At 47.9% G+C, this 14,548-nt stretch overlaps 2 protein-coding genes and 1 long non-coding RNA gene across 4 annotated transcripts in view; 1 reads left to right on the forward strand and 2 right to left on the reverse strand.

Moving 5' to 3' along the window:
* Positions 1-3,717, forward strand: part of SBNO1 (strawberry notch homolog 1) — a 31,407-nt gene extending 27,690 nt beyond the window's left edge. For both annotated transcript variants that reach the window (XM_068208390.1, XM_068208389.1), the window contains exon 32: positions 66-3,717. In XM_068208390.1, the coding sequence (XP_068064491.1) occupies positions 66-208 (143 nt within the window). In that variant the 3' untranslated portion in view covers positions 209-3,717. The remainder of the gene's footprint in view (positions 1-65) is intronic.
* GTF2H3 (general transcription factor IIH subunit 3) overlaps positions 1-14,510 on the reverse strand; it is a 111,663-nt gene extending 97,153 nt beyond the window's left edge. Inside the window, exon 1 of the mRNA XM_068208401.1 lies at positions 14,503-14,510. The gene's annotated coding sequence lies outside the window, so the exon portion shown is untranslated. The remainder of the gene's footprint in view (positions 1-14,502) is intronic.
* LOC137484522 (uncharacterized) lies at positions 906-9,006 on the reverse strand. Its single transcript, XR_011004908.1, has 2 exons — positions 1,615-9,006; positions 906-1,584 (listed from the first exon to the last, which is right to left on the reverse strand). It is a non-coding gene; the product is annotated as an uncharacterized lncRNA (long non-coding RNA).
* Positions 14,511-14,548: the final 38 nt, after the last annotated feature.

The raw sequence follows: 14,548 nt of genomic DNA on the forward strand, positions 1-14,548 counted from the left end.
CTGAGGTCTTAATGAACACAACTGATGGCGTTTTTATGCAACCACTGATGTGTTGCTGTTCTCAGGTTTGATCATTCCTGCAAATTGTGTGTCGCCCCTCGTGAACCTCCTGTCGACGTCCGACCAGTCGCAGCAGCTCGCAGTGCAGCAGCAGCAGATCTGGCAGCAGCACCACCCCCAGAGCATCACCAACCTCAACAACGCATAAGAGGACAAGCTACAGGTGTTGACTTTGGTGTTTGAGGAAAAGGCTGTAAAAGCATATCACTTGCATAAAAATCAGGGACAGATTCCAAAGAAATATAACTTTTTCAGTTCAGTTGTGTCTCAAATACTTTGGGAATAAAGAGATCTAAAAAGGTTGGTAGAACTGAAAGCCAGCAGCTGTTTATGGTGGTGCATCTGTCTTTCCTTATGCTCTCTGTAGTGCTTCCTGTTTGCTTTTACTTTTGGCCTTTTAAGCTACAAACCACAATTTGTTTGAAAATGCTTGAAAATCCCCAAGCAGGCTTTATTTTTATCTTGTCATACAGTGCTCAGGGTTTAACGCAGTGCATCGATGCCATTGCTGTGGGAGATCTCGAATGCATGTATTGAGTATATATATAGAAAATATATATTGGGTTTTTCTCTTCAATTTGAGTTTATAAAAGCATGAAACCTAGAGGTTGCACATCATGCATTCAGGTTCCTTCCCAGTTTCTGTTTGACAGTGCATGTCTTTGGAAACGGGCATGGACAGCATAAACACACGAGACAGGAATTCAGAGAGAAACACAATCTTAGTTGTACAGCATTGGTTATTGCATTTTTATAGTGTTTATACCCAGGTGTTGCATTTTTTCTGGTTCTCTCCTGGGAGTTATATATTTGAGTCTACAACATGTTCTTTTTTGTGATAAACATCTTAAATTAAAATTAGTTCATTTTTAATGTATTAATGGTATTCCTAATGTGTACTGCAAAGATGGCTGGATGCCTGTTTTCCTTAAATTGAAGCATTTCCTTAATCTAAGGTGGTTATGGAAACTTAAGTGCAAATTCACTTCCATCTTGCATACAATCTTATGTTTTTTACTTCATTAACATAATTTAATTTGTCACTTTTAAGATGAAACCTTACTTGAGCTGTAAATTAGAGAATGGGAAACACTTGAGGGTTCCGCTGTATGTGCTGTTTCTGTTATGTTTAATATGTTGTAAGACATTGTAGAGTTTATCTGGAGCTGTTTAAAAGAAATTGTAATGTACAAATGTGAATAGTCACTTATCTATAATATGGGTAAGTTTTGTTTTGCCTATAATAGTAGATGTTTATAAGAAAGTGAAGGACAATGTTTGTCATTTCTTGCTTGCACAGGTTGCACTATTGAAAAATTGAGATTGTATAAACCTGTCCAAAAAACTACAAGATAATGATCTTGTAGATGTCAAATAAAAGTTATTGTACTAACAAGAAGTGGAGTCTTGTTTAGGCAATCACCATATTCCAAAAAAACTAACAAGTCTGTACAATTGGAATTGGACAGGACTTGGCATGTTCCAGGCTGCTCTAACCAGGCTTCTGTCTTGCAGCCCAAACCTCTCGGCTGAACTCGCTCATGAGGCAAGAACTAAACTCTGTCTAAAGCTCCGTGTGTGTTTTAAGGAAGGCTCAGTTCCAGAGCAGGATGGCTGCAGGTGTTGCACCTCTGAAGCACTTGGTGAGCCACTCAAGGGTCAGAAAGAGTGGGGCTGAAGAAGGGGGTTCCCTTATGGAATTATTGCTCCTGAGGCTCAGTTAATGCTCCCTGTGCCAGTAGCTCAGTGTGGTCACTGAGCGAAGGAAGTTTGCCCAATTCCCTCAGCCCCAGCCTGAAGTGGTCAGGAGGGATGAATCCCCTGCTCATGCTTGGGATAAGTGGAAATGCAGATCTGGAATAAATCCTGCTGCACCTCTGTAAATACCTGGGGTGCAGGTGCTGGGTGTTGGGGGATCTTCAGTCTGCTGGGAGCGCTGTCATAGCACTGGGAGCTGATGATGCCCTGGCAAACTCTAGAGCACAGGGTGTGGGGGAGGCTGTTCCTGTGTTCTGTACCCACCAGGGGATGTATTTGGCACCCATTCCAGGAGCAGGGCTGGGATTTTGAGGAGTGTGTTGACAGATTACTACTGCAAACCAAACTGCCAGTAACGAGGGGCTCTGTGTGGCTGCTGCTTCATTGTTACTTGCTGTAGAAACTTGTGCCATCTGAGATGATGACATAGCATTTTAGGTCTTGATCCTCAGTAAAATAGTTCTGGAAGTGGTAGATTCACAATTAGTGATTTCTAAATATTTTTTCTTAAATAATTATTTAAATACACTCAGTTCCTAAGTGCTCTTCTCAGCCTGGTGTGCTCACTTTGATTGTTGGGATGAGCAAATCTGATATTCCCTGTATTGATGAGCAAACAGCACTATTTTGCTTCAACATTTTTAACTTCTCATGGACTTGTGTCCCCTGGAGGGGAAAAAAGCTGACAGTACTTCCAAGATCCATAAGAACTGTTCCTGTTCCAGAAATCCATTCCTCTACTTGCTCTTCTTTGCCTGCTCCCTGCTCCTTGCGGAATCACTGCCTTGCCTTTGCCAACCACTTACTAACTCAGCTGCAACCACGGCTCTGGACTGTTGTAACATCTTGAAAATTAACGTTAAAAAAAGGAAAAAAGAAAACTGCCTTCAAGCCACAGCAGTATTTTCTCTCTTGAAAATTTCTGCTTGGGGTGTGGATTTTGGCATTTGTTCCCTGCATGAGCTGCTGATAAGGCTTGGGGAGAAAGGGAATATAAATTGCCCTGGATGGGGTAAGAGCAGCGAGTGGTGTCCCTTTGCAGCACTGCCTGTGAGACAGATATCCTCCTGGGGAGGAAAAAAAGACCAATTATTAAATCAGAAGTTACCAGGCCAGGCAAGGGTGGTCTCTGTATTTTCCTGCTTGTGGGATATTGATCTGCTTTGTACAAAATGAAATACAAAATGCTTTGTACATCTGAAATGGATATAAAACGTATGAAGGACAGAGGGCTCTGGTAACGGGGCAATGGCACGTGCAAAATGGCAGCATCTCCTGTACTGTGTGGATTTTGGAATTGTACCTTCCCCTTCTCCAGCACATATTTGAGTTGATTTGGGAACTGAAAACCCAAATTTTTGGTTCTGTTTTCTAACTGTCCCTTGACAGCAACTAAATTGTGACTTGTTAACTAGTTTCACAATTAAGATATGTCTGGCATGATAAATGCAATTATAACCCCCTCAAAACCTCCTTGCACTGTAAGTATTCCACTTTTTCCAGCGGCTGTGTGCTTCACTGGGATCACACTCCTCTTGTAAGGACTTAAAGTTCCCCGAAGATGCAAGTTCTCTGTTCCATGTGTAGTATTTTCTTTGTAAATGGAGAAATCTCTGCAACCTGTAAACGCTTGTTCAAGTGAATTATCAAGGGGTTTTGTATTTTTCTTTTGTGTTTGGAATAACTTCACCCGGCTCCCAGCGCAGTCTGTACATAAATAGAGCCTGTTTGTATATAGAGGTGTTAAAGGCTACTGAATTATTGAATGTAAATAACTCTCGTTTTCCTCTGTGGTTTTTTCCTTCATGACCTTCCCAAGATGTATTCCTATTTTCTCAACCTGCCACATGGGCAGCTTGTGTGTACTTTGAAATATATATAGAGCATATATAAACCTTCCAGGGTGTGTGTGTGTACATTGTAGATGTTATGTGGTGTTATCTTTTTTTTTTTCAAAGCTCCGTTGTCTGTCTCCCATGATCCTTTTGATGCTCTGTGGGTTTATTCTACATTTTCAGTGTAAAATGCATTCCCTTGAGAGAAATGGACCCAATGTCTTTCAGTGATGCATGTCCACTTTGTAGTGCCTGCATCACAGAAAAAAATACTTGAGTTTTCCTGCAGATTTTTTCCTTCAGTCTTTTCAGTATTTCAGAACTTGAGCTTTAATCCTAGAAAAAATTCTGTTTTCTTCCACCTATTGGTATCCCCAGCTGTGCATTCAGTGAACGCCAAAAATCAGAGTTCTAGAATTAAGTTCTAACATATCAAAGTCTATTACTGCCTTTATATTAAATGTGAACTGTCTTAAAAGTGCTCTAGAATGGCAGTGATTGAGAGCAGAAAATATGTGTCTATTGTAGCATTTTCCAGGGAAAATGTTGAGCTTCCTGTCATGTCTAAATGTGCAAAATTGATGGCGTAAGTAAGTAATAAGTAAATCAGTAAGTAATGAAGCTTTCTTACCTTGGGGAAAAAAACAGTGCAGATTTTTAATTGCCAGGTAAAAATAATATATTTCTATCAAAGTTGGAGGGAGGTGAATGAAAAATCCCATTAATTGTTTGTCTCTTACTTATCCCTTGAGCTTCCAGCAGCTGTCCCGTGAGTTTGGCCCTTCCCCAGCGGCAGGGAAGGGCTGTGGCCGTGCAGTTGTTCCCTGAAATCAGTGGTTTGCCGAGTCTGAGCCCGTGGAGAAGTGTGCGGCTGCAAATAGCAACAAAATACTTCTGGTAGTTTCTGTGGTCACCGTGAGCTGTATCGGGGAATGCTGAGAGCTCAGGGGGGTGCTGGTGCCCGTGCTGGCAGCTGCAGCCTCTGGTTCCGCGGCGGCGCTGGCAGGAGCAGCAAAGTAACACAAGCCCAGCGAGAGCAGGGAAACCTCGGGGCTGCCGCTTCCCGGGCAGCAGCCTCGGCCCCAGGTGCTGCTTCGGTTGGGGAGTGAGCTTGAAAAGCAGCAACTCTCTTCTCAAGGAGAAAAACAGGGAAGAGAAGGCTGTAAGGTGCTGTTTCTCTGCCCCACTTACAACGGCTGCAGGCTGGTTGCCCCCAAAAGTTTCTGCTGAATAGAGTGAGATGTAAAAACCTGCGAAGAACTTCCTGGATCTGATGTGCTTCGCTGTTTCTTTATTGGCCCAAAATCATTTTTGAGTGAAAGGGATTTGAGGCACCACTAAGATTCATTCAAGAATAGGAACTGGACAGGGTTAAGCTGAGGCCAAAACTCGTGGAAGAAATGCCTGCTGTGTCCTGAACCAATATCCAGGATTCTGTGAACCTGGCAACTCGTGTGTGAAGGATGCTGACATGTCTGGGTGGAAGCTCAAAGTAAAGCATTTGGTGCACTTAAAACAGGCAGCTGAACCAAAATACAGGAGTATGTTCAGATTTAAGTGATGTCCTGCAGTGTCAGTACCTGAACCAACGTGTGTTACACTTTATTTTGTAAGAGCTGGCTTTGGTTGGTGTCTCTGAACTTAGCTGTGCTTAGGGCATCGCTCCAGTGACAGGGGCCTCAGTGGAGGAGTAGTTTTCCTACACTTAATTTGTACTGGGAAGGATAAAGAGACATTTCTGCTGCCATTTCTGATGCCATGTATATTTATGTCTCTTCTTTCTGTCTTGGAGAAGATAACCAGGAAAATGCCAGCTTCCTTGCAGTCACAGAATTGCATTTTTATTTGCCAAGTAATTTGATTTATTTTTCAGTCACTGACATATTGAGTTTTGTTGGAGGTGGGTGTTCACTGCCTCGGTGCCCCAGCCCTGCACAAAGGCACTCGCTGCACAAAGGATACACCGATTTTTTTGAGTAGGGCTTTGCTATTAGTGCTTGTTCAGTCTCCACCTTTAATGGTCCAAGGTGACAGAACCCCAAAGCCACGTAGGATTTCAGCTGAGCTGTGAGAGATGTTTTTATTTTCTGCCCTAATGGGAACCTTTGCCAAGCTGAAAGCCTCCATCCTGCAGCCTGGGGTTGTGCTGTGTCCCAAATGTCCCCAGAGCAGCAGGACTTGGAGTGCCCGGCAGTAAAACATCAGCAGCGTTTAGAAAGATTTATACCCCCAAAGATGACACGATGGACTCTGTACTCAGTTCTTTTTTGGTTAAAAAATTGTTAAATAAATTAAACTGATTGCTACTTCGGGATTTTTTTTTCTTTCCCCTTTTAATTTTGTGTTCTGGAGCTTGCCCACAGAGATGCTGGAAGCCTTTCAGCAACGCATCTACATCCATTAAACACACTCATTGTCACACCATTTTAGGACCCCTCACACTAGCAGAAGTCTTGTTCTAGTGATCCAAACGGCTTTTCTTTCAATCCACTTGAATCCTGGCACTTAACCTGGTTAATGTCACTGGTAAATCAAACTGGTTTTATTGGTAGTTAAGAGCAGACTCACAATGTTCTCAAAATGCTAATTGTATTGGGCTTAAAAAAGAGAGGAGGGTTTATAAAAATGTATCAAGATTGGAAAATATCAACTTCATATTTTATGCATATTTTATGCAAAGTATGAAAATAGTTTTCCTTTATCTAAAGAGTTAGTCTGGGGTAAACAGACTAATCTTAGTTTTGTACATCATTTAACATTGACTTTTATTCTCATTTTCCCCAAATATGGAAAAATGATGATGCCAAGATCTCAGCAATAAATGAAGATGCCCAAACCTCGGAATTTAATTATTCATTTTCACAAAGCAGTAGACTTTGTTCTGTACGTAAGGGAGAAATTTCTTAAGAGAGGTTTTGGTTGGCTCCTTTCCAGCATGTAAATAATACACCTTGAAAATGCCAGCGAGGCAGCTCAGGAGCTGACAGCCTCTTCCTTTGGAAGCCCAGATCTGGCTTGTGTGTTCCTTCCACGTTTATAAAGTGGGAGAACCGACTCTGCTTGCTAAATGCACAGTGAATTGCAGGGCACGAAGCAGAGCTCTGTACTGGCTTAGCCAGAGCGAGTTAAATCATAAACCAGGGTGCAAGTGATTGAATCCCTCCTGGGTAAGGTCTCCCCTGAAGTTGCTTGGAGGGAATACAAACGTAGAGCAATGGAACGGTGACGATCTGAGCCTGCACAATTCCCAGTGTCGCCTCTCCGTGTGGGAATCCTGGCCTTTGGGACAGGGCAGAGCCCTGGGGATCGGGACCTTCCTGGCGACAGCTCCTGCCTGCTTTAGTGAGGTTTCCCCCGCTGTGCTGCCCCCAGCTCAGGCTGCTGAGCCGCACGCATGCCCCCGGCCCTTTGCTGCTCCCCGGGGTGGGCTGGAGCACAGCCCTGGTTTCCTCCCCTGCCTGTGTCAAGAGAAAAGCCCACGAGCTCCTGGAGAGGGGAGGCTCCTGCCGAGGATGCCAGCGCCTGGCCTGGCCTCCCGCAGCCCCTTTGGGGCCTCGGGCTCTGCCCTGGGCTCGTGGCTCCGCCGCGGTGTTTGATCGCTGGCAAGGCTCGGCCTCGCACTGCACTGTTTAAATTCCCGACCGAGCCGTCGCCCGTCGCCGGCGTCTGCCAGGGCAGTAAATCCCTCACATCCGGGATTGTCGCTCCCTTTCCGTGCACACCGAGCATGGGGGACGGCGAGGCGGCTGCCAGGCTGCAGCATCTGCCGGGGCAGCTGCCTCGGCTCCGTGGGGAGCACCCTCAGCGTGTCCCCTCCAAAAGGTCTGGGGAGGAACCCATGGCCTCCCCTTTTTGCTTTTGTAGAGGGAGGAAGGGGTTTTCAGGCAGTGTGCCAGGGCAGGAGGCTGCTGTCGCTCTTCAGGCAGAGTTTGATCGTTTGGCTCGCTAAAAATACTTTGCTGTTAGCATCATCCTGTGCCGCTGCCTCCACTGGGAGAGGGGATTTGCACTGCAAGGCTCTGCACCCACATTCTCACAGGGCTGGGCACACAGGCTGCACACCACTGGTCCCCACACACAGACACCAGCTTGGCAAGAGATTTCAGGGCTCTCCCTTCTGCTCTGAGCAGTGTCCTGGGGCAGGAGCTCAGCAGACGTGTCAGACTCATCCTGGCAGAAGCTGTGTCTGGGCTGTGGGCTGGTGAGGGAAGGAAGGGCTGTGCCCGGCAGTGCCAGCCGAGGGCTGTGAGGCATGGGCAGAGACACCGAGGGGCCGTCCGTGCCACACGCGGCACTCAGACTGTGCTGTCCTGTCACCGTGATTTACCTCCCGCTTTTCCTCCTTCCCCCTTCACCCTGCTCTTCTATCCCCCCGCCAACTCCGAGTTGTTGTGAAGCTCCACATTCCTTTCCTCACAGTCATTTCCATTTTCCAGCCCTGGGCTTTGCTTTCACTCTCTCCTCCACTTCCTCTGCTCAAATGACCAGTAACTAAACAATTAGGGATGCTCCCAGCAGGCTGCACAGTTGGTGCTACAAGGAGGCTCCGAGGGACCGAGGTGTTTGTGCTTCTGATTGTCTGTTTCAGGCACATGACACTGGTCAGGTGATGCTTGCTTTGCACTCAGGAGGTTTTCTGTGGGGCTTAACCCCAATGTGTCCCTTCAAACTGTGATTTGAACCTGCAGCTCTCACAGGCGCCACGTGGACGAATGTTTCACCTGGACAGGGGTGTGTGACACCAGCCTGCCTCCAGCAATCACTCCAGGCGAGACAACACTCAGCTTTGCTGCGGTGGATGCCGGCGCTGCCAGACGCAGAGCAGGTCCAGGAGCTTTCCCAGACAGGGCTGGGATGAAAGCAAGTCTCGGAGCCTCCTCTGCCCCAGCCAAAGGGTGGGGTATTCCCTGCCCCGGGCCCACGGCAGCGCGGGGAGGGAGGCAGAGGCAGGGCCGTGCCGCAGCCCGGCAGTGCCAGCTCACTCCTTGGCACAGCCTTCAAGGGCTCAGGAGTGGGAGGGAAGCGGGAGTCCAGCCCACAGGGCAAGAAGGGAGAGTCCTTCCAGGCAAACTGAAGGAATCGGGCAGGGTGGAGCACTCGTTTGTCTGGAAAGATGATGCAGAGAAGCTCTGTAATGTGGGGATAAAGTGATATTCCATCCCTGCAAGCAACAGCAAGGAAGGAGGAGCCCCTTGGCCCAAGCCCCACCATCAGCCCCGCTGCCTGTGCCCTGTGTCCAGCAGGGCAGGGAGAGCTCTCTCCTCTCCTCTCCTCTCCTCTCCTCTCCTCTCCTCTCCTCTCCTCTCCTCTCCTCTCCTCTCCTCTCCTCTCCTCTCCTCTCCTCTCCTCTCCTCTCCTCTCCTCTCCTCTCCTCTCCTCTCCTCTCCTCTCCTCTCCTCTCCTCTCCTCTCCTCTCCTCTTACTGAGGGGGCTCTGTAGTTTTATTTGACAGTTCTTACCAAGCAAAACGGAGCATTTTAATTTCTACTCTAATACTTCTTTGCTGGGTTTTATTGGAATCTGGGCTGGTTTTGATATTGGTGCCTGGTGCTTGTTTGCCTGGCAAACTGCAAAGAGGAAAACTTTCATTAGAGAGATTCCAGGCCTGTGCTTTTGCGGCTGCGGGCTTGGAAACTTCTCATTCCTCCTCCGTGGTCCTCCAGGGAGACCTCCAGCCAGAGCAGGAGAGAGCAGGCTCTCTACTCACGCTGTCTCAGAGGTAAACCCAGAGCACCATCAAGGCCTCTTTATCTTAAACATTTCCAGCCCCTTCTGACAGCTTTACAGGTGCTATTTGCCTTTTCTCCTGCTGGTACACGCCACCTCGAAGGCAGAGCGTCCCCCTCGGAGATGGAACGGGCCTGGAATCGGCTCCGCAGCCCATAGGGCAGCACCCGTGCGGCGATGCGGAGCAGCTGTCTGCCTGGCAGGGCTGCTCCACTTGGCAGCCAGACAAAGGACTCAGGAGTAGGAGGAAAACAAGGCTGGGAGGGAAAGTCGCTCCAGATAATACGGCATCTGGCCCTGGGAGGAACCATCTCGAAGTGGGGAGCAGGGCTAGACTGGGAAGAAGTTTGTCAGGGAGGATTTAAGGGGGGAAGCCTGTCCGGAATAGGAATCCACCTGAAATTGGGCTTCCACCTGAAATTGTTGCAAGGATTTCCTGGGGCCTGGCTCTGGCTGCTGCTGCAGCACTCCTGCGTTGGACGCTGTACTACAGCCTGCCTTGCAGACAGTCTCAGAGGGCTCTTCCCCCTGGAGGGGAGCAATGCAGAGCTTCCAGGGGGGTTTTGAGGTGTAAGAAGGCAACCGGGTGGAGCTGGGGAACGTGTATTTTTATTCAGGATTAGGTTGGTTTTGTGCATTTTGGTGAGGATGGGGCAGCAGGCACCAAATATCAGCCAGGTAAGGCAGACCACAGAGAAGGGACACCAAGGGCTGTCAGCTTTCTCTTGGGAACAAAAGAAGCACGAGGGAAACTTTGTAGCATCAGCAGGAAGCAGTTGTGGGGAACAGAGACAGGAATGGAAGGAGCTGTAGCAAAGCGATAAGAAAGGAACAACACTGATGCCAAAAAAAGCATAAAATGCACAATTTTCCCTCTGTGCCAGGGTCCCAGACTGCCCCAGGGGCGTGCTGGGTGTCCTGGGGAAGGAAAGGTTCTGCACCAGGAGCTGCTGGCTCCTTACAATCCCAGTGACAAAGGTACTCAGCTCTGCAAAGCATCTTTGAAAATGCTGTTTGTTAAAGCTGACACTCACTTGTGCTTTCCACAGAGGTTAAACCTTGCCTTCACTTAAGACTTAAAAAGCTTAATTTTCAGTCTAGGCTTACCCGATGCTTTTCATTTTGGTTGATCATGTTAGCTGTAGCACCAGATCAGTTTGGAAACTCAAAGATTAAATTGGTGCCCAGCAACTTGAAGGTGCATCTGTGGTTATTTTATGTACGAAGCTGGATCACCAGAAATGTGGGGATAAGCATTTGAATATAAACTCCCTCTAGGAAAAGGAACAAACTTTCCACTTCTTTCCCCTTGTCGCTACATGGGGCTCTGTGGTGGGTAAAGGACAGTTAGGATATCCCCAAGTCACTCAATTCATTAAGCCTGACAACAATTAATTACATTAAAATTAATGCGCAAATGTAATGTTTTACACACGTCAAAGACATGCCAGGAAAAAAGAGGGTCTTTCTGTGCCATCTGTAATTCTTCTCATTGTTGATTTAACCCCAGGTGATAAGGAACAAGCCTAGTTTGTGCTCCTCATTTGCAGGTCCCCATGAGTGTTACAGCACAGCTCTGTGATGACTATTTCGTTTTGTTTCCAGATAAAAGGGGACAAACAAGTTTGTTTCACAGCATGGCCCAAGGCCCCTGGCTCTGTGGCAGAGCTGCCAGCACCTTCCAACATCCCACTTTGCATGTGTATTCCTTACACCCTCGCCGAGGGCCATGGCACCGACCCACAGAGCTTTGGAAAGGGAAAACCTCCTGCAAATCAGTCACAGCTCTGGCTAAGCTGGGGCTGGAGGCAAACTCTGTGGAAACATTGGCTGCTCAGTATTCCCAGTGGTTTGGGAGGAGCAGAGGTGAGGAAGTCAAACCAGGAGAGGGAACAGAGAAAATACCAAGAGAAGAAAGGGGAGGGGGACAGAGTGAATGTTGCAGCTATTACACAACTCAGAAGAGGCAGCTGTACCTGGAAAATACATCATCAGTGCTTCTTGTCGTGACTGAAGAGACAGACACACATTCCTGTCCACCCTCCCTTGCTGGAAAACAGCAGTTCACACGTTTATTTTTAAGTTACATCTTAGCATGCAGAAGGCTTGCAAATGTCACCTGTGTGATAAAATGGCTCTGCTGTGTTTCCTGCTCTGTGACTTGGCCGCTTGGTGATGAAGAGCTGCTTTTGCTGTCAGTGAACACGGCCGAGCCATCAGGCTGCAGAGCAGGGACCTGCAGCTTGCTGCACACAGCCTGCGAGCTGGAGCTGCCACACTCGAGGCACAGTTTGCATGTGCAGAGCAACTCCAGCGGTGCAGCCCAGCTTGGGACATCAAACGAGGTGAAACCACAGGCAGCCCCTCCAAGGGAGCTCGGCTCTGTGGTCACCCTGCTGAACAGCCAGCCCAGGGCCCGAGCACAACGGTGGTTTTGTTCTTGTGGCCACACCTGGCTCAGAACAACTGCAGTGAGCCCTCAGAGCACACGGCAGATGGGAAGAACTTGCAGGTACTTCCTACCCTGCAGTGAGTGCCAAAAAAAAGAGTAAAGTAATCTTAAATAGAGTCTGAGGCCAAGCAGTAAGTTTGTCCTTTATCAGGGTCTTGTGTCTTGTGCCACCAGTGCTACCTGTGCCCAGAAAACTGCAGAGCAGACATCAGATACCCAGATCTGACGCTGCTGGGCTGCTGCTCACAGGACAAATGATGCTGCCCTACAAGCCTGGCCATCTCATCAAGCCTGGCCCTCACACCTTGCTCCTTGTGCTGAAGGAAGAATAAACTTCACAGGAGTTTTTTTCCGTATCCCCTGCCTCCCCCTTGGAATATTGTATATTTTGAAGCTGTCTTTATAAAACTGAAGCAAAACACAGAGGATCTTGTTCTTCACAGTGTTGCTCAGTTTTGTAGAGTTGGTGTAAAGCGGTGAAAACCACGGCAAGCTTGGAATGCTCCCATTTCTCACTCACTTGGTGTGACTGTAAACAACCACACGACGGAAAATCCCAGAGAGGTGTGCGGGACTTTGCTGGCCTTCCAGGATTCAACAGAAAGGCTGTTATTTACAAATCTAGAAGAGAAGCTTTAGGTTTGCAGAGTTCTCACTCACACGGTGAGGGTTTACCAGTGCAGTCTTTCAGGGCTCTGAGAAGAATTCCACAGCTGTAATCTCAAGCACCAGTGTGAAACTACTGTCACTGAGCGTGTAATTCTGTGCCTGGGGCTCTCAGGACCCCTCTCTAATAGACCAGAGCATGGATCAGTTGTGTTACGTGTATTTTAGATAATTCGTGCTTGTGAGAAATGCATGTATGAAATATGTTATATTGGTAAGAAATATTCCTGTTAGTTTTTTTAAGCACTCAAGCCGGGGACGGGAAGGTTGCTTCACAGTATTTGGAAACCGCAGCTGGCAGCAGGGAGAAAAGGAGTTAATTTGCAAGCGAATGGACGTGGCCGGCTCGGAGATGGGTGCTTCTCCAAGGTAATCTGAGGAACACTCAGGCGATGAATACTTGATAAATATCTCAGATTGAGATAGCCAGAGCCATCAAGAAGGCGCATCTCAATGTCGAGTTCCAGTAACCCTCCGATTGGCATACATCGCTTCCCAGACACAGTTTTGTTCAACTCAGCGCAGAGAAAAGAGACTCTATGAATATGTGGGACTTTGAATGGAAAGGAAAGCCCGATCGCCGAAATCCCTGCCTCGAGCAAAATAAACTGTATAAAAGACCACTTGAGCAGGACGGTCGGGATGAACATAGGATGAACCTGTGTCTCACCCAGCGCCGATCCCGGGCTCGGCACTGACCTTTTTTGTGTTTTGATAGTGGCTTTTCGCTGTTCTCTAAATTTATATTTGGACCATTTAATACATTTTCTTTAATTAATAAATTGGAGCATTCATTGATAACAGTTGTAAGGACAGTGTCAGTCTGGAATTCGCCAGGATCGCTGGAGTCGAGCACTCGGTCTGGAAATAAAATACAATGGTGTTCCATCTGGTACCAGTCAGAATTTTCAGATGTTTCTTTCGTGCAGTGCACAGTCAGAAGGGCATGAGCCGGGCGCTCAAAGGCTGCTCCTCTTTTCCCGTTCTCCCTCAATTCTCCTTTATGCAGAGGAAATCATCTGATTGCTCCGTGGCTGTTTCCGTGTCTCTGTGATGGAGGTGTTACCTGCTTCCCTCTGCAGGGCAGTCCACTCTGGGCTGAGTCGGTGTCACTGACGAGGAGTGTGCCCCTGATTTCCAAAAAGCACCACCAGGCTCGCCGTGTTTGCTGTCACTGGCATTAAGAGCGGTACGAAGCCATGGGTAGATATGAAGTAGCCCATGCAATAGAACTATCAGATCTCAGAGTGGCTGCTGGTAAAATACACATGGGGGTCTGATGTGCGGGGCCTCAGGCTGAGCTGTGCACCTAAGGAGAGATTGTCCAGATCCCACGCAGTTTTGTTGGGATAAATCCGGAGTAATTGAACAATTTTCGAGTGTATTTGATATTAATTGACAGAAGGAGCAAACCCGAATATCTTGCAGAGAAAAGGATGAGTTCTGATGGCAGACGCACGCTGGAAAGCTTCATCGTTGAACCTGATTATTTTTTAAGATTTTGGTGGGGAAGTTTTACTGCTGCTTGCAAGCAGAAAATGTGCAATTGTCAACGAGATCCACGTTTTTTTTTAGTCCCTCAGAAGCTGCAATCCACATTAACCTTCCACCTTCAAGCAGAGAGAACTAGTGGTTTGGGGAAAAAAAAAAAAAAAGGAAATAAAAAAAGGAAATAAAAAAGGGCAGTTTTTTTTTTTTTTTCTCGGCGGCATCTAGGGGGGTGGGTGAGAGGGGGTAAAAAAAAAAAAAAATCTTTTATTTTAAAATTATCAACAGGTATTTTCCGTCGAGCTTGGCGGGGGGGATGAACGCCCGGCCTGAGGTGAGGGGGAGGCGGGAAGGCGGCGGCGCGCGGGCCGCCCTGAGGGCCGCCCGGGGCTGACAGGGGCCGCCGCCCGCCGCGGGCACGGCCCGGCCAAACCCGCAACTTGTGCCAAAACTTTCCGAAGTTAATTAAAACAGCCCCCCCACCACACACACACACCCCTCCCCGCGCCCGCCACCGCCGGGCTCCGCGCCGCCGCTGCCTGCCGGCGGTCCCTGAGGGGAG

Source organism: Anomalospiza imberbis, chromosome 18 (genome assembly GCF_031753505.1).
Source record: "Anomalospiza imberbis isolate Cuckoo-Finch-1a 21T00152 chromosome 18, ASM3175350v1, whole genome shotgun sequence".
Taxonomy (NCBI): Eukaryota; Metazoa; Chordata; class Aves; order Passeriformes; family Viduidae; genus Anomalospiza; species Anomalospiza imberbis.